Source organism: Sus scrofa, chromosome 18, assembly GCF_000003025.6.
Source record: "Sus scrofa isolate TJ Tabasco breed Duroc chromosome 18, Sscrofa11.1, whole genome shotgun sequence".
NCBI lineage: Eukaryota > Metazoa > Chordata > Mammalia > Artiodactyla > Suidae > Sus > Sus scrofa.
Window position 1 is genome coordinate 5244536 of NC_010460.4, and position 18773 is coordinate 5263308.

Below are 18773 nucleotides of genomic sequence, written 5' to 3' on the forward strand. Positions count from 1 at the left end.
GCTGCCAATTTCTAAAAATAAAGACGGGAGCAAATAATTTTCTTCGCATTTATGTTGTAAAGCGATGTCTTCATTATCATTTTTGATCTAAAGGACCTGAGTTAATTTTGAGGGACAGTGAGGCACATACAGAGCAGAACCTCTGCTGCAGCCTCATGGTGAGAAAAATAACTTAAATCTCTCTGAGTCGTCTTTCATCATAAGTAAGACGAGAGCAGTCAGAACCCGTGCTTCACAGGGTTGTGTATGTAGTACAGGCGGGTACACAACAAACAGCGCTTTGGGAAATGTTTTTAATGAAGAAGATGTTGCCGTTATTCTTTCTTCCCTCGGAGAGAAAGTTGTTCAGCACTTAAAACCAGTGTTCGTTCCAGTCTGAAAAAGAATGGATGTGTGTACCTGTGTAACTGAATCACTTTGTCGTGCAGCAGAAGTGAACACACCCTTGTGCATTAAAACGTAGTAATAATAGTCGTGTGAGTTCCACGAGCTGATCATCTGATGCTTAGTGCTTCTTTTCGCAGGTTCCCCTTCATGGGCCCGTCGGTGCCTGGCACACACCCTGGTGAAGGGCAGAATGTCCTGCCCCAGACAGTGACGCAGGTATTGCCGCTTGTAACTCATCTCTCTGGAATGCGTGTTTCCCTGTGTGTCTCACTGTCCTTTGTCGTGAGGCCACTTCTAGAAAGCAGTCGAAGTCCTAGCACCCTGCCAGAAGATCTTATCAGCTCAGCAGAATTAATAAAGACATTTTATTATTTTTTGAAGGGACAGACAAAAGAAAGGTTGAAAAATTGACAGTTTCTGAAAAAAGACCTATGTATTTCAGGGCAGAAGATCACTGGGAGGGAAACCAAATGCTTAGGATTTTGAGGTTTGCTTTTGCTTTAAATCCACAAAGACATGCCTACATTTTAGAATTCATCCATAGCATTTAAATGTAAAACTGTAACCAATTGTAGAAAAGAACTATATAATCATTTTATTTAGATACAGATAGTTGTGTTCGTTTTTAAGTACATAACATTCAAGATAATTAGCTTTAAGTATAAACATTTAAATATTTAGTGTCAAACAGTGTCTGAGAAAGCAGAGCTGCTTATTTCGTCTTGTTTTCTTCAGTGTCTTTTTTTGTTTGTTGCTGGTTGTTTTTTCCCCCCCAAATATCTACCTGGAAGAAAAAAGAAAAGACTACCTAATATGTGTCTTTTTGGCCTATTTGTCTATTTTCTTTTTTGCCCTGCCAGCTGTCCCTTAGTTCATTACGCTGATAATTATATTCTTTCCATTAAAAAAAAAAAAAAAGAGAGCCACCACCTGATACAGTTGAAAATGCATAGGCTTCATAGCTGAGTTAAGAAATAATCTGAGGAGTTCCCATCGTAGTTCAGCGGAAACAAATCTGACTAGGATCCGTGGTGATGCAGGTTCGATCCCTGACCTCGCTCAGTGGGTTAAGGATCTGGCACTGCTGTGGCTGTGGTGTAGGCTGGCAGCTTACAGCTCCAATTCGACCCCTAGCCTGGGAACCTCCGTATGCACAGGGGCAGCCCTAAAAAAAAGTAGTAATAATAATCATCTGAGTTCCACTCTGAGTTTATTTTGTAACTTTGGAGACGCTTCGGACCTCTGCCAGCCGACCTGCCCAGATTCTGTGGTTTACATGTAGGACAGTCTGGGTGTCGCATCACTGGGGGTTGTTACCTTGGGTACCACTCTTGTCTAACAGAATCTGTGACTGCTCAGTAAATGCTCTATCAAAGTTAATTTATCAGATTGTTGCCAGGGAAATAAGATAGTCCATGAGAAAGTAAGAGTAACATTTCAAATTAGTGTATGTTTATTATTTGCGCGTGTTAGAGACCTTGATGCTTGTTTATAAATAACTCCATGTTGCGGAGTGGAATTTAGTAGATCTGGAACCCGTGTTGATGTCTTAGTTGCAGAAGAAAGCAGGTAGCTTTTTATTGAACAGTGGGGTTTTATGTGGGTCTTTAGCCAGGTATTATGCTATTTGATTTGCTGTACTATTTCTGATGAATAAGCCCTTACTTCAAACACAGTTGTTTCTCAACTGAAATCTAGAAAATAAAACAGTTCAGAGATAGTTTTAAATTTTCAGAAGTGAGGTAGTCACCACAAAGTTTATCGTACTTTTTATAGAAAGGAAAGCTTTAAAAATGTCATAAGAAATTATTTTTTCCCTTCCAGTTCTTTTTTTTCATTTTTAAAAGTTTTTCCCCCTTTAACTGAAATGTGGAATAAACCTATTTGTAAATTTTACTTATTTTAGGATGGCAGTATAACACATCAGATTTCTAGGCCTAATCCTCCAAATTTTGGTCCAGGCTTTGTCAGTAAGTATAAATCTAATCAGTTACATGTTCTCTGGGGATTGCTTGTTTGCACTATATTTGTGTTCTTCTACAGTCTTGGAGTTAGTGTAGGTTGTTACTGTAAGTCAGAGTGCCCTCATCTTTTATTAAACATCACTGCCCTATTAGGCATCTTTTTCTCAAGGCATGTATTTTATTGCTTTTTTTTTCTTTCTGTGCATGAATAATTATGATTAGAGATAAATATCTTAATACAGAACAATCGACTTCCCCATTCTCTTCGATGTTGCTGCTGTTTTTGTAGTTAGATTGGGCACTTTACAATCTGTGGAATTAAACCACTTCTTTTTTAATGACTGTCTGCCTAAGTGACAAGGACACTGAATGGCAACAACAAAGGGCATGTGCTTATCGCTCCGTCGGGTTAGCAGCATGGTGTGGCGTCAAGGATGCAGGAGGCCAGTGAATCCTTTCTAGTTACCTTCAGGGGTCCCAAGGTGGTTCAGGATAGCATTTAACGTTCTCCCCAAACTGAACCTTTCTGAAATCTTCAGACTGTTTAGCTAACTTTTTTTTCACCATTATTTTTCATTTTGCTCACCTCTGCTCTCCTGGTTCCAGAAACCAGAAAGGCTTTCCTTGCGGTAGGTCTCATTCTACCAGAAGCAGAACTTCTGAAATCTTGTGAAAAAGCCTGTTCTTGAAAAATGCCCTTCAAATTGAGTAGACTAGATTTCAAGTTCGTACATGTACTGGAACTTCTGGGTTAAGAACAAACCCAGAGTCTGACCTTTTGAAATTACCCCTGCATTAATTATTGTAATTTGAATACATATTCGCATTAAAACCAAGTAAACTGCTATAACCAACTGGCTTTTTCTGGCTTTATTGTGCCCATTGGCTTTGGTTGGATTCTTATTGTATGACAATATTCTGTTATCATTGATGTAATTTTTCAGCTAATGTCCTTCTCGGAGTTGTATTTATTCATTTCTTTGTCTTAAAAGTGAGTCAAAAAAGTATATTCTGAATTTCACAACCATAAGATGACTTTTTTTTTTTTTTAAACAAAAAATACCTTGGCATCAGTGAAGTAAAGTGCCCTTAAAGAATAAAGAAGGAATATTGGTACAAGATGAAGAGATAACCATTTGGGGAGATATTGGTGACAGTCATACAAGTGGAAAAGATTTTACCTCGTCAGTTATTTCCTGCCTTTGCTTATTTATAGAAATATGAGTCAGAGAATTCATAAAAATTATCAATGTTTTGAACTTACGGATTTCCTTTGTAAAACAGACTTCATGTTGGTCCTATCTGATAGATTCCAGAGTCCCTCTCTCTTAGTTTAGGAGAGATTTTTACTATTTAGAAACAAGCAAAACCTTATAAACTTAGGAAAATTAGCATGGCAAATGACACCTGATCCATGCTCTGGACCTTAATAGGCTATGTCTGTCTTTGTCTCTTCAAAATCTGTAAAGTCGAATTACTCAAATACAGAAACAGATATAGTTTAGTATATAGTTTGACATGGGGGTTAGAGAATTTGTTTAGTAGATAAAAGTATTCCATTAGATAAATCATCTGCCTTTCAAAGATTGGGTTTATAGTATTTTTATATAAGTATGACATTAACGTGTCCTGAGAACATGCATTCTTTGATTTTCTTAACTATTTTTCCAAAATCTCCTACTTTATAGTTACATTATGGTCTGATATTTAGTACTATGTTTTCACATTTATTATAAGGTCATGATGAAATTGTTTCCTTACAAAATGGGTTTATGTAACTTTTATCTTAGAGTTCTTAGAAAATTAACACCAGCGAATTGGAATTTTTTCCTCAGATGATTCACAGCGTGAGCAGTATGAAGAATGGCTTCAGGAGACCCAGCAGCTTCTTCAGATGCAGCAGAAATACCTTGAAGAACAAATTGGTGCACACAGAAAATCTAAGAAGGCCCTTTCGGCTAAACAGCGCACTGCCAAGAAAGCCGGGCGTGAGTTTCCAGAAGAGGATGCAGAACAACTCAAGCACGTTACTGAACAGCAGAGCATGGTTCAGAAACAGTTGGAGCAGGTAATGAATGGGCTTGGAAGGTGGAAACAGTTGTTGATGAGTAGGATGTTTTGGCCTGTCGGTAATTAGAAATTTCCGATGGGTCTTAAATGGCTTGCAGAAGTGCGTTATCAGAAGCGACAGCTCTGAGATCTCTTATTAACTGAAGAAATAACAGCTCCAGTCGTTGCCCCAGAGTAATGGTCACACAGCCCTGACGATGATGAAATTAATTCTCATAATCCTGACTTAGAGGTACTATTTTCATACTCTGGTCTGAAGCCCTGGTATAGCCAGTAAGCTGGGAAATTCAGGTGTTTCCCTGTGCTGAGGAATCGCTCTGCAGAGTCTTCAGCCTCCTGAGAACAGCTCATGGGGGGCGGGGGTTCCTTAGTGTCCTGCTTGGAGCTTGCTTTGCCATGTCCTTTGGTTCCCTGGTTTCTAATGGAATTTCAGGTGGAGCATTTGAATCATTCTGGTGGTTCTTTTTCACAGTGGGTTTTTATTAGTATTTCTTTCCAATATTTTGGTTTTAAAATACATTGGTATATCGTATGTCAAGGACTCATTCTTGAAAAATGGACCATTTTGCTGTTGTCTTCTGTTAGAAACTAGATGTTTCTCAAAATGCTCATACTGAAATAAGTTATACTTAAAAAGAAGTAAAAATTTTAAATTTTATTGAAAATAAAATAATGAGTGTTCAGAATGTGTTAAGTGGCCATTCCTAGGTATTTACTCAAATGAATTAAAAACTTAACTTCGTATGAAAACCTGTACAGAGATATTTATAGCAGCTCTAACATAGTCACCAAAAGCTGTAAACACCCTGACAGTTCTTCAGGGGCACATGATTGGACAAAGTATGGTATATCCATGCAGTGAATGGAGTACTATACAGCAATGAAAAGGAATGAATTTTTGATATTGCAACTAGGATGGATCTTGAGAGCATGATACTGAGTAAAAAGAAGCCAGTCCCAAAAAGTTATATACTGGTTTGTAGAACATTTTTGAAATGACAAAATTATGAAGGTGGATGGTTGCTGAGTGGTTGCGTGGCTCAGGGATGAGGAGGAGCATTTGACTCTTGACTGTAAAAGGGTAGCATGAGAGAGTTTAGAATTTTCTGTATCTTGACTGCGGTGGTGGCCACACTGGTCTCTACATGTTAAAGTCGTGGCGCAGTGGTTAATTGGACTAGGAACCATGAGTTTGCAGGTTAGATCCCTGGCCTCGCTCAGTGGGTTAAGGATCCAGCGTTGCCATTAGCTATGGTGTAGGTTGCAGACTTGGCTCGGATCCCGCGTTGCTGTGGCTCTGGCGAAGGCCGGTGGCTACAGCTCCGATTCAACCCCTAGCCTGGGAACCTCCATATGCCACGGGTGTGGCCCTAGAAAAGACAAATGAATAAATAAATAAAGTCATGAAATTGTATACCAGGAAAGGTCAATTCTGCTTTTGATTGTCAATCAAATTTGAATCCCTGTGTTAATAGTGGAAAGGGAAGCACTCAGAGTAGATTGACTCCATGAAAATGAGAGTGCTTTCTGTGGGGGGCACACAGTCTCATGCCCTGTCTTGCTTAACCTCCTCTGTAACCTTCTCTACAAGTTAGTGTTGTCACCATTTTGCACAAGGAGTCTGCTGCGTCCTTGTAGAGACAGGTAACGTGTTGGCTTGTAGCTGCTAATTAGATTAGGGATTTGGACTCGGGCGTTTCATCTCCAAGCTATTATAGTTACTACAATGATGTACCAGCAATAAGGTGATTACAGTACGATTCCTGTTGCTTAAAACTAGGACTATTCTGGAATGAGAGGTTTCTTTTCTCTTTAAATTTACTCTCTGGGGCTATGTTTATTGCAAGTAAGTATGCTTTTAAGGATTTCTTTATAAATTATTTTTAGCCCTTTTATTTCCTTTTGGTATATTTCTATAACTTTTTTATGATGAGGGCCTTGTTTTTTCATATCCATGGATCAGATCCTATTTAGAAGCCTAATACTATACTTGGAAAATGGGGCGCATCATCTGTTACGGTATAGTTGCCAGCAATCCAGTATCATCTCATTACGACAAGCAATTAAGGGTAACGCTTTTTTTTTTTTTTTTTTTTTTTTTTTAAAGAGTGGTCGCACCCACAGCCTATGGCAATTCCCTGGCCAGGGATTGAAAGCAAAGCCACAGCTGCAACCTGCACCACAACTGGCTGCTACAGCAGTGCCAGATCCTTAACCCACTGCACCAGGCCAGGGCCTGAACCCACACCTCTGCAGCAGCCTGAGCCGCCGCAGTCGGATTCATAACCCACTGTGCCACAGCAGGAACTCCTTGATGATAACACTTCTTAAACAGTTTTAAAATTGTCATGAGAAAGGCATAGACCTTCTGTATTCCAGATAGCGTTCTGAACACTTTATGTGTATTCATACCCCTTCACTAATGCAGTGGTGATTCCTCAGTTCTAGCTAGTAAACCAGTCAGGAAAAAAAGATGGGCAGGAGTTACCCAGCTACTGGAAAACAAGCCAAAACCATTATAGAGAATGGTAGTCTTCCTGGGAATCTGTTGAAAACAAGTTGAAAAACTATTAGAACTAGGCTCAGTATACTGCAGTGTACAAAAACTGAGTGATTTTGGAGGATAGGTCCGTGTCTTGTATCCCTTCTCCCAGCTCCCTGAGTAAGGTTGTCTGTCCTCAGGTCGCAGGTCGTGTCTTTATTGAGATAGGTCCATAGCACTTGCACCTTGGGGTGCACAGGCTCCTGGGCTGAATTAACTGACACAAGGTACTCATTATAGGAGGAGCCTGTTAGGAACTATTCAAGGTATTACCTTAGAGCTTTTATGTATTTTAGAAATTTCGGCATGTCACCCATTAAATTCAAGGGCTTTTGTGTATTTTAGAAATTTGCTCATGTCACCCATTAAATTCAAGGGGTTTTAACCTGGAAGCGGAGGGTGTGGTATATGTGCTAGTGATTTACTTTAAATTGTTAAACAATTTTGTATACTTAGGAAATAAAATCGTAACATGTTTAAAAGGTTCAAGTTTGGGTTAAATCTCGCAGTTAGTCTAACCTCATGTATTAATGTAACTTCTAAGGCATCACAGCTGATTCCTGCGTAGCCTTTATTTATTGATTGATCTTATTTTTGTATGTACTTTAAATAATTTATGGCTTTCAGAGTAAGATGTTCCTAATACTTTTTTCAAAAATAGGTTCTCAAATTTGCTTTTGGTATTTCATGTGTAAAGAAGTTTTACAGATGACTTTATAAACATTCTGTTACTGAAAAGATTGACAGTTTTAGGTGATCGGTCTGTATGTGTTTTTTCTGTGTGTGTGTGTGAGAGGGAGATCTTTGCCATTGCCTAAGTCAAGTGTTTCTGCGTCTGCGAGATCCACCTGCCTCCTATCTAACCTTCACCACGCTCATCAGCCAGTGCTCTGGTTTGATCCTGTAGTACACATGAGTGAGTGAGCTCCCATTTGCTTGTTCCAGATTCGTAAGCAGCAGAAGGAGCATGCCGAGCTGATTGAGGAGTATCGGATCAAGCAGCAGCAGCAGCAGCAGCAGCAGCGAGCAATGGCCCCACCCACTGTCATGCCAGGCGTCCCACCCCAGCCGCCCCTAGTTCCAGGCGCACCCCCCCCTTCCATGAGCCAGCCCAGCTTTCCCTTGGTGCCACCACAGCTGCAGCACCAACAGCACACAGCAGCTATTTCTGGCCACACCAGCCCTGCCAGAATGCCCAGTTTACCTGGATGGCAGTCTGCCAATGCTCCTTCTCACCTCCCCCTCAATCCTCCTAGGATTCCGCCTCCAGTTGCCCAGTTACCAATAAAAGCTTGCACACCAGCCCCAGGGACCGTGTCAAATGCAAATCCACAGAGTGGACCCCCACCACGGGTGGAATTTGATGACAACAACCCCTTCAGTGAAAGTTTTCAAGAACGAGAACGCAAGGAACGTTTACGGGAACAGCAGGAAAGACAGCGCATCCAGCTCATGCAGGAAGTAGACAGACAGAGAGCTTTGCAGCAGAGGATGGAAATGGAGCAGCACAGCATGATGGGCCCTGAGCTCAGTGGTAGGACTCCTGTGTCCCAGATCCCATTCTACGGTTCTGACCTGCCTTGTGATTTTATGCAACCTCCAAGGCCCCTCCAGCAGTCTCCGCAGCACCAACAGCCAATGGGGCAGGTTTTACAGCAGCAGAATATACAGCAGGGATCTGTTAACTCACCTCCCACCCAAAATTTCATGCAAACCAACGAGCGAAGGCAGATAGGACCTCCCTCCTTTGTTCCCGATTCTCCATCAGTTCCCGGTGGCAGCCCGAACTTCCACGCTGTGAAGCAGGTCCACGGCGGTCTTCCCGGGGCCAGCTTCCAGCCGTCCCCCGCGAGGCCTCCTTTTACACCTGCTTTACCCCCAGCACCTCCAGTGGCTTCTAACAGCCTTCCGTGTGGCCAAGAGCCTGCCGTGACCCATGGACAGAGTTACCCGGGATCCGCCCAGTCCCTCATTCAGCTGTACTCTGATATCATCCCAGAGGAGAAGGGGAAGAAGAAAAGAACGAGGAAGAAGAAGAAGGACGATGATGCGGAGTCTGCCAAGGCTCCCTCCACCCCCCATTCGGATATAACTGCCCCGCCGACGCCGAACGTCTCCGAAACTACCTCCACGCCCACGGTGAACACGCCCAGCGAGCTTCCTCAGCAAGCAGACCCCGAGCCGGCGGAACCAGGCGGCCCGTCGACTCCTGACACGGCAGCAGGCCCGCTGTGTGCGGAGCCAGAGAACAAGCTGCCCGGCAGTGACTTCTCACAGCAGACCTATGCAAGTCCAGAGGTGGATAAGCTCCCCATCGAAACCCCTGCTTCCATCAAAGAGATTAAACTGGAGACGGCGGAGCGGGAGCCAAGCCCCGGCCAAGACGGAGCTGAGGCGGAGGAGCGCCCTGGGGGTCAGGCCCAGGAGAAGGCTGCAGCCGGAGCCGCCCCCACGGGGCAGAGCCCACCCCGACCTGCAGGGACCCCCGCTGCCAAAGGCGATTCGGGCAATGAGCTTCTGAAGCACCTGCTGAAAAATAAAAAGGCATCTTCCCTTCTAAATCAGAAGCCCGAAGGTGGATTTTGCTCAGAAGATGACTGTGCGAAGGATAACAAACTAACTGAGAGGCAGAACCCAGCCGAAGTGGTAAGTGTGGCTCAGCAAAACTACAGCCTCCTTTTCCCCTTTTGCTTGACATTATGGTTACAGCAGATTTGTGCCAACCACTGTGTTCATTTCAGTACTAGTTGAGCATCTTTTTACTCGTGTTTTGTTTATATCCCTAAACTACATCAAGGCGTAATTTGCTCACTGTGTTTTTCAAAAATCAAAGATTTGTAGATTAATGCGTTTCATAAGCAACACGTTCCTATCAGCTAGTTATTACCACATCGAGTTGATCTAACTAAAGCGAAGAAGTAAACGTCTATGTGTCTTTATTGCAACTAGCATGCAGTTTCCATTCAGCTCTTCAAAATACAGAAAGTCACAAGCACCCCAGTGAATACCCCTGGGGACACTCAGGATTACCTCATTTTGGGAATTCATTCTGTTGCAGTGTATTAATGCTTCATGTTATACAAACGCAGGCTTACATGTAGATGCTCTTTTATCTCTAGTTTTCCATGAATCAATATTTAGCCCTTTTTTTTCCCTTTTCTTTCTTTTTTTTTTTTTATGCTTTTTAGGGCCGCACCTGTGGCATATGGAGGTTCCCAGGCTAGGGGTCGAATCGGAGCTACAGCTGCTGGCCACACCACACCTGTTGCAATGCCAGATCCAAACCATGTCTGTGACCTACACCACAGCTCATGGCAACACTGGCTCCTTAACCCACTGAGTGAGGCCAGGGATCGAACTCGCAACCTCATGGTTCCTAGTTGGATCGTTTCTGCTGTGCCATGGCAGGAACTCCAATATTTTGCCCTTTTTAAGTTATAAAACATTGGACTTGCTTTTGTTTTCATTTTATGGAGAACTTCCGTATAAATACACCTTTACAAGACTCCATCCCCTGCATTTGAATGCACTGCCCTGAGCTCTTTCCCAGACTGGGGTTCTCTAGGTTGTAGACATGGGTCCACTGATCTTTCAGAAGCTGCAGTGCCATTGCTAGTGTATTCGTAAAACTGCCTCGACAGCGCTTCTCAGATTAGGTTTTTGTTAAATTTTCATTTTTTAACTGAAGGATGGAATGGAATGTTTTGCCGTCTAAATTTGCAGGTTTTTTGTTTTTTTGTTTTTGTCTTTTTAGGGCCGTGCCCGGAGCACATGGAAGTTCCCAGGCTAGGGGTCAAATCAGAGCCACAGCTGCCGGCCTACACCACAGCTCATGGCAACACTGGATCCTTAACCCATGAAGCGAGGCCAGGGATCGAACATGCATTCTCGTGGGTGCTAGTCGGATGTATTAGTGCTGAGCCGTAATGGGCACTCCTTAAGTTTGCAGTTTTCAGATTGTTAATGAAGTCTTTGATTTTGCAAGTGGTGACTTACTTTTTGCTTTCTCTTATTTGTCTGTCTGATTCAGTAGAGGTTGAGTGCTAATTCATGTAATTTTTGTGAATTTTGGGGTGACACTTTTTCGGTCGTAGTTGTCATCGGCAGATAGGCCCAGTCTCTAGCCAGTCTGTCCTTTGCATCCTGTGCCCTGGGACTCCTGAGCCACATGAGTCCCCGAATGCCCTTCTCCTCTCACCCTCCCGTGTTCGGCCACGTGCTGCTGTTTCTGCCTGTGCCGCTCTCCCTTCCGTTTGCACACCTGGCCCGTATCTTTCTCTTTCTAAACTCCGCTCTGGAATCATCTTCCCCAGGACCCTTCTCAGCTCAGCCAGTCTGCAGTCAGTGTCGGTGCCTTTGTGCTCAGGTAACAGTGTCTGTGGCAGCGCTTAACACAGGTGGCGCCTTGAAGGCCGCGGGCTGCACGGTGTCCTCTGTACCCAACACAGTACTTAGCACAGGGTTGGTCGTTAGTAGATGGACGTTAAATCCTCATACTGGTCATTATACATGGAAAATATTATATCACTTGTTAGGATAGAAAAAGGAATGCGATCAGCTGTGCATGGATTACATGTTTGGACGGCGTCATGTTCTCACTTCCCCCCGGAAGGATGTGACGGGTGATGCTTCTCCACCGCCTTCCGGCGGCCAGCGCTGTGCTGAGCACCTGCCCGTGGGTACCGCCTAACGGCGTGGCGGGCACGGTCGTTAGCCCCGTTGTATAAACGCTGAACTCCGTTGGCTTCCTCGTCTCACGTCGGGCGAAATTGTTGTGGCAAGAGTTGGACGGGCCCCGTGTTGCCTCCGTGCCGGGGACCCCTGTTTTCTCCCACGTGCGTGGGGGTGCGGAGCGGAGCGCTCCCGCCCAGACGCAGCCCAGTCAGGGCGCAGCGGTGAAGGCTTCCTCCGCCCCGGGTCCCTCTCCGCCAGACGGGGCCAGGAGCGCGCCCCTCGCTGGGTGGCCGAGGGGATGAGAGCATTTAGAGCACCCCTGGTTTGCGGCCCTCAGAAAAGGTGGCGCCTACCCGGGACCTTCAGTGCCACCTAGGAGGCCAGCGGGAGGGCTGCGTGCTCGGATGTGACCAGGCACGCAGCTCACGGGGAGCCTTGTCTTGACGGAGGGAGAAAAGCGAGAGAACGGAAGGGCCTCTGTCACCGCAGCCCCGCGTCCGCGGGCTAGAGCGACACTCGGTCTCCCGGTGATCGTTTCTGTCTGCAGGTGTACCTCAGAGACACACAGGGGTTTGCAGCCGTTAGAATGGACACCGTGTGTGAGTGTTTCACGTCAGGGGGAGCAAACCACGTCAGGTTTCGAAAGCCGTGACCAAAATGAGGTTTTTCACAAAATGACATGCAGGCGTAGATGATGGGTTGGGTGATCTTTAATCTTTTGTGTTCTTCTGGAACTGTTAGGTATCAGGTGAACTGTAGCGATACCTGCTTTCGAGGGTGGTTGTGAGGGTTGGCGGATGGCGCCCTTACAGCGCCTGACCCCACAGGCTTAATTCACAAGCGGTTGCCGTTTTCTTCTCGTCCAAGCCAGCCTCGCCCTGGGCAATTCACAGTACAGTCTTGGGGATCGGCAGCACCAGCCTTACCTGGGCTTTTTCTAAGAAGCAGAATCTTGTGCCTTGGCACAGACCCATCAGAATGTATTTTTTCACAAGATCCAAGCTGTTTCCCTTGCGTCTGGATGGGAGAGGCTAGCTCTAGGCCAGGGTTCTCCTGAATGTATCAGAATCACCTAGCGGGCGAGTTCAAAAAGCGCTGGGCCTCCCTCCCGGAGGCCGGCTCATTAGGCTGGGGTGGGACCAGGGAATGTGCGTTTGTTTCTAACTGGGCTTGGTCCTCATTCTGCTGCTCCGGGGACCACTCTTTGAGAACCATTGATCTCACCCTGGGAAGAGCACCGCGTGCCTACTTCCGCCTCCTCTGTTTTTTGTATGAGCTGAGATGGTTTTTAGATTTTTTTCTTTCTCTCTCTCTCTCTCTCTCTTTTTTTTTTTTTTGCTTTTTAGGGCCACACCAGCAGCATGTGGAAGTTCCCAGGCTAGGGGTCAAATTGTAGCTGCAGCTGCTGGCCTACACCACAGCCACAGCAACACCAGATCTGAGCTGCATCTGCAACCTACACCACAGCTCATTGCAACTCCAGATCCTTAACCCACTGAGCGAGGCCAGGGATTGAATCCACATCCTCATGGATGCTAGTTGGATTTGTTTCCGCTGCACCACAATGGGAACTCCTAAGATGGTTTCTACATAGTTGCTTTTTAAACATTTTTAAATAGTTGAAGGAAATCTGAAGCAGAGTAATATTGCACAACCTGTGAAAATTACATGAAATTCAAGGTTCAGTGTCCCGTGAATTTAAAACATTTTATGAGACCATAGCCAAGCTGATTAGCTTGTGAGTTGTTGGTGGTTGGTTTTGCCGGCACCAGGGTAGAGTCAGTAGCTGTAACAGATGCTCTGTGGTCTAAAACCCAAACTCCTTACTCTTTGTCTTTTTGGAGAAAAGTGTTGGCATTCATCTTGTAAATCATTTAGATGCATATAAATGGAAACTGTAATCTACAAACCCCCAAAGAGTCAAGGCAGAGCAGAGCACATTAAAATAAGTTCAGCAACTGTAGTTGCCTATAGCAAAGTATAGCTGTCAAGTTTAGAAATAATGGCCCCTAAAAATAGTCCCATATTTTTAGGTGTTGATAGCACTGCCCTTAAAAACCTCCTTAAGGACCGATTTATTCTTATCCTTAAAGAAAAAAATAAAAGGGTCTTTGCTGTCATACAGGTCCTCTTTCATTGACTTTAAGTATGTAGCAGTTACTATTCAGTCGAAAGTATGACCGTGAACTAATTTGAATAAGCAGCGTTGGGTGTTGTGTTGTTGAGCTCTCAGGCTAGACATCTAGGAACTGAGATGCATAGACTGTGAAGCTTTTCTGGAGCCTGTCAGTGGTTCTACATACCTCTGTTTCAGCTTTTCCTAAAGGGAGCCCAGATAGCTCACCAAGTTCACTGCAGCCGTCTGGCTTGGGAGCATGCCTGGAGCTCAGTCTCCAGTGAGCAGGAATAATGAGCTCCAACCTGGCCCTGGCACCAGCGCGGGGAGTGACGCTGCCTCAGAAAGGGAAGATGGATGGCACTCTTAAGTGCTCTTTCCTCAAGCCTGGCAGCTTACTGATCCTATACCTGAGAATCATGGTTGAAAAAAGGGATGCGATTTTCAGAAAACAGGCCACTTGATGCCACCATCTTCCCTCCCTAACTTTTGGTACCTGTGTTCAGAATATGTGTCTTAGGATGGAACTGGATTAGCATGAGCTGAAAATCAAACATGTGAAGAGTTCACTTATTTCTTCACCTTTCCAATTACATTAGCCAACTTTGGGGGCTCAAATGCAAGGTGGTTTTGGATGTGGTAACAACCAGTTGCCAAAAACAGACGGAGGAAGTGAAACCAAGAAGCAGCGAAGCAAACGGACGCAGAGGACTGGGGAGAAGGCAGCACCTCGGTCAAAGAAAAGGAAAAAGGAAGAAGAGGAGAAACAAGCTATGTACTCTTCCACTGAGACCTTTACGCACCTGAAACAGGTGAGTTCTTCATGGCAGCCCCTTTAAAAATTCAAGGAAGTAAGATGTCAACTGCTTTCTCAACCCTGTTAATCGGAGACTTTCTCTTTGTTGCCGTCATTTGCGAAAGTAGAGTGTTACAGGGTCAGAGTCGTCAAGGAACCTAGTAGCTTTCCCGTTTGCAAGCAAAATTGCACCTTATCCTATGGGCCCCACAGAGTTGCAGTAAAATAGATGGATTGGTTGGTAATGGTCAAGATTTACTTAGGTTCAAAAGGAGCAGCCTCAGCACCAGGGAAAATCTGTCTGCATTACTTGTGACTCTGGATGCGGAGAAACACAGCCTTCGGTCTCTCCCCGTAGCAAACTCCATTCTTCCACCTCTGTGGCTGTTACAGAAAGTGGGAGACGGCGCTGAGAGTGCTGGGGGGGTGGGGGGTGGGGCACCTAGCCTGAGTTCAGCCCTGATCCTTGCTGAGCAAAGATAAGGAAGGTGCTTTTCTTGTTAGATGCCTGGCAGCATCCCTTTAAGACAGATGAGAACAAGGCTCATTTTTAAGTATATCTCAAAGATTCTATAGTCTCTCTCACTTATTCCAGCATTTTGATACTTGAGATTTTTAAGTCTTTATTTTTCTCAAACCTTATTTGACTAAGTGGCCTCGGGTCTTAGAAAAATTGAGAAACCTTTGTTTTATTTATCATGTACATTACTCTTAAATGTGTTTTTCAATAGCAGCTCTCTCTGCTCCCTCTAATGGAACCAGTCATTGGAGTGAACTTTGCCCACTTTCTTCCTTACGGCAGTGGCCCGTTTAATAGTGGGAATCGACTTCTAGGAGCTTTTGGCAGTGCTACCCTTGAAGGGGTTTCGGATTACTATTCTCAGTTGATCTACAAGGTATGTTTCTTTGCCAAGGTGTCACCGCGCTTCCTCTTGGATGCCATGTCAGAATTGGTAGAGCTTGTCTTGGTTTTCCATCGAGTTTACATCGCATCTTCCAAGTGTCATTTAAACTTTTGCTCAACTAAAAAGCTAAACATTTTTACTGGGGGAAGTGTTTCTAATATGAACATTCAAAAGTTTTCGTAGGGGCCAGTATACAAATGGTGAAAAACATCCATTATAGATTTCTGTGGTAGGGAAAATATTATTTTCCTATAATCTCTATTAGTTCTTAATCTCTATTAATTTTAAGAACTAAAATGAATCCAAATTCGTAGAAAATAGAATAAAAAATTAGGAATTTGCCTTGAAAAATAAAATAAAAAATTTAAACATGTGTTTTGTCTAATAATTTAGGCGCTAATTACAACTAGGCATGAATCCTTAGGCTGCTAAAATAAGTATCAAACTACACCAAGTTTATCTTTTGGTATTTTTTTAACGAAGTTTTTTGATAGGCTTATTAGACATTCTTTACTTCACATCTGACTTGTGTAAAGTGATCTTTTTTGCAAAAATATTTCAGAGTATCATCAGTTTTCCTGAGGGCTTCTCTTCTTTAATAGTAAAATCAGTCTCTTGTGATGCTCCATTTATTATCATTGTTGGCTTTTCTCTTCAGTTAGAACCTCTCCTAACTCTTGTAACTGCCTTCTCTTCTGCTGCAAGCTGTTCTCCACACAACTTCATCCTCTTCCTGAAATCCTAGCTCTTTGCAAGATTTGTAATTTTACCTTGCACTTGACATGATATTATCGGTAGATTCCAACAATCCCTGAGAGGCGACCCAGTCGATAAATGACAAACTGGTGACACATGTTAAGCAGGGAGAAATGTTTGACGGGAAATTATGTCTGTTAATGATGCAGTCGATTTAGTAGTATTGCTACTTGTATTGCTTCTTTTTGAGATTTTGGACAATCTAGATACCTAATACCTGAGACATGAGTTGCAGTTACTGGATTAGGATCTTAAATTCTCAAGTTTTGGTAGGACTGGGGCATATCTTAATGAGAATGAGTAAAGGAAAATTTGCAGAACTTTTTACAATTTATCGGTTGAATTTTAAAAGCAATCCCCTCACTGCCTTTAACAGTGCAACTTGAATAGAATCAGGCATAATGTAAATTTGCTTCTTAATTTCAAAGCCGAGTACTCAAGCTGTGCAGAGTGAGCAAATGGGTAATAATGTCCATGAGATGATGACTCTTTGTTCCATCAAAAAGCCTCCTGGCCTGTGCGTTTATTCTTCTTCTTGGTGAACGTTTTAGGAAGGCAGATGCCTCTGATTACATTTCTGTAGCCTTGCCTCCCTGCACTAAACATTCACAGAACTAAGTTTTAGCAAGGTCGTGGCATATTTGCTCAGTAGCATATAATTTAAAATCTTTTGGTCTCCTGCAGCAGAATAATTTAAGTAATCCTCCAACACCCCCTGCCTCTCTTCCTCCTACACCACCTCCTATGGCTTGTCAGAAGATGGCAAATGGTTTTGCGACAACTGAAGAGCTGGCTGGAAAAGCTGGAGTGTTAGTGAGCCAAGAAGGTAGGACGCGAGCCTCCCGGTCCCGTGCCGGGTCTGTGGGGGTGCAGTGCCGGTTGGGTGGTAAGGGCCTGCCTGCTCATCCCTTGACTAAATGTATTCATGATTTTGTGTTTCTGCTTTTCCAGTTACCAAAAGTCTGGGACCTAAACCATTTCAGCTGCCGTTCAGACCACAGGATGACTTGTTAGCCAGAGCGATTGCTCAAGGCCCAAAGACAGTGGATGTTCCAGCTTCACTCCCAACACCACCTCATAACAATCAGGAGGAATTAAGGTAGAAGTTCCTTTTTCTGAGATTTCTAGTTATTTACTTAAAAACGTAGGTGTTCCCATCGTGGCGCAGCGGAAACGAATCTGACCAAGAACCATGAGGTTGCGGGTTCGATCCCTGGCCTCGCTCAGTGGGTTAAGGGATCCGGCGTTGCCGTGAGCTGTGGTGTAGGACGCGGCTTAGATCTGGCGTTGCTGTGGCTGTGTCGTAGGCCGGCGGCTACAGCTCTGATTCGACCCCTAGCCTGGGAACCTCCATATGCCAAGGGTGCAGCCCTCAAAAAGACCAAAAAAAAAAAGAGTATATATGTGTATGTATAGCATAATGTTTGTAGGAATAGCAAACACTTGAAAGGTAAAATTTGGTGAATGATTTTCCTTAGAATTTAAAGTTCATGAAACACGCTGTTGAATATAATTTATTTGTGTGTTTAAAAAATCTTATATAGGAAGTTCAACAGAATAGTAATCGAACATTAAGGCAGTGGGACTCTCCATGCAAAATATTTCAAAGATTATTGTCGAGAGTTCTTGGTGGCCTAGCAGTTAGGGAATCCTGCGTTGTCATTACTGTGGCTCTGTTTGGATCCCTGGCCTGGGAACTTGTGCTTGCCTCAGGCTCGGCCAAAAATGAGAAGCAAAAAACCCCAAAGATCATTGTCCTTTATAAGCTGTTCTTTTGGTTTCCTGGGTTTACTGATGGTTGCAGATGCCAGATTCAAAGGGCAGCAGTCAGGGAGATCGGTGAGTGCTTTTGCGGAAGAGATGGCGGGTACCACCATGCTCTTGGTGTCAGTTCTGGAGCCCAAGATTCGGAATGGGGAGAAGAGCATCCCCTAGTAGATAATCACACCGGCTGGTCAGGTCCAGGAGCGGCTCTTACAGGCCTCATCAAGTGACTCTCTTCCTCAGAGAATCTGGTGCCCCCCCCCTTTGATGCGCTGTCCTTTGGACGAAGTCTCTGTACTGTATTAATGAGAGAACTCTGCGGGGAGGAGGAGTGAGGAGCAGGTCTCTCTCTCTCCTGTACCCGGCGGCTAGATTGGTGCCAGCTGGGTGACTCAGGAGCAGCCGCGGGACGGGAGGTGGCCTCTGGGCGTGCGTGTTGAGTGCCCACTGCTGGGTTTTACAGGGACGCCCTGGAAGCCTCTCTTGCCGCTTCTCTCAGCAGCCTTCAGCAGGACGGCCTCTCTTCCGGGGAGGAGCGCGGGACCCAGGTTCCTGGGCTGCGCTACAACATTTAGCCCAGCTGCCTTGGCAACCTCTAGCTTCTGGGCCTGGACCCCCTCTTTTTTCACCTTACTTCATCGTTTTGAAAACAAAGGCCTGTGAGGTCACGAGGGATAGCCTTGCCGCTGTCCGTGAGCGGCAGCCCGGAGAGCTCTGTGCGCGTGGGACTGCGGATGGGGGCCGGCTCTTTCTTTCCCAGCTGCAGGAGGGTGCCCTAGGCTCAGTGATCTGGAACTTG

General features: G+C 44.6%; 1 protein-coding gene across 19 annotated transcripts in view; it reads left to right on the forward strand.

The window, feature by feature from the left end:
• KMT2C (lysine methyltransferase 2C) overlaps positions 1-18773 on the forward strand; it is a 286456-nt gene that overhangs the window by 251323 nt on the left and 16360 nt on the right. For 7 of the 19 annotated variants that reach the window (XR_002340465.1, XM_021079123.1, XM_021079121.1 and 4 more), the window contains 8 exons: positions 525-603; positions 2294-2357; positions 4187-4419; positions 7909-9609; positions 14353-14565; positions 15281-15445; positions 16895-17036; positions 17162-17309. Coding sequence is in view for 18 of the 19 variants with exons in the window: in XM_021079123.1 (XP_020934782.1) it covers positions 525-603; positions 2294-2357; positions 4187-4419; positions 7909-9609; positions 14353-14565; positions 15281-15445; positions 16895-17036; positions 17162-17309 (2745 nt within the window). In the remaining variant the exon portion in view is untranslated. The remainder of the gene's footprint in view (positions 1-524; positions 604-2293; positions 2358-4186; positions 4420-7908; positions 9610-14352; positions 14566-15280; positions 15446-16894; positions 17037-17161; positions 17310-18773) is intronic. The other 12 variants (XM_021079131.1, XM_021079134.1, XM_021079132.1 and 9 more) reach the window with 7 other exon arrangements.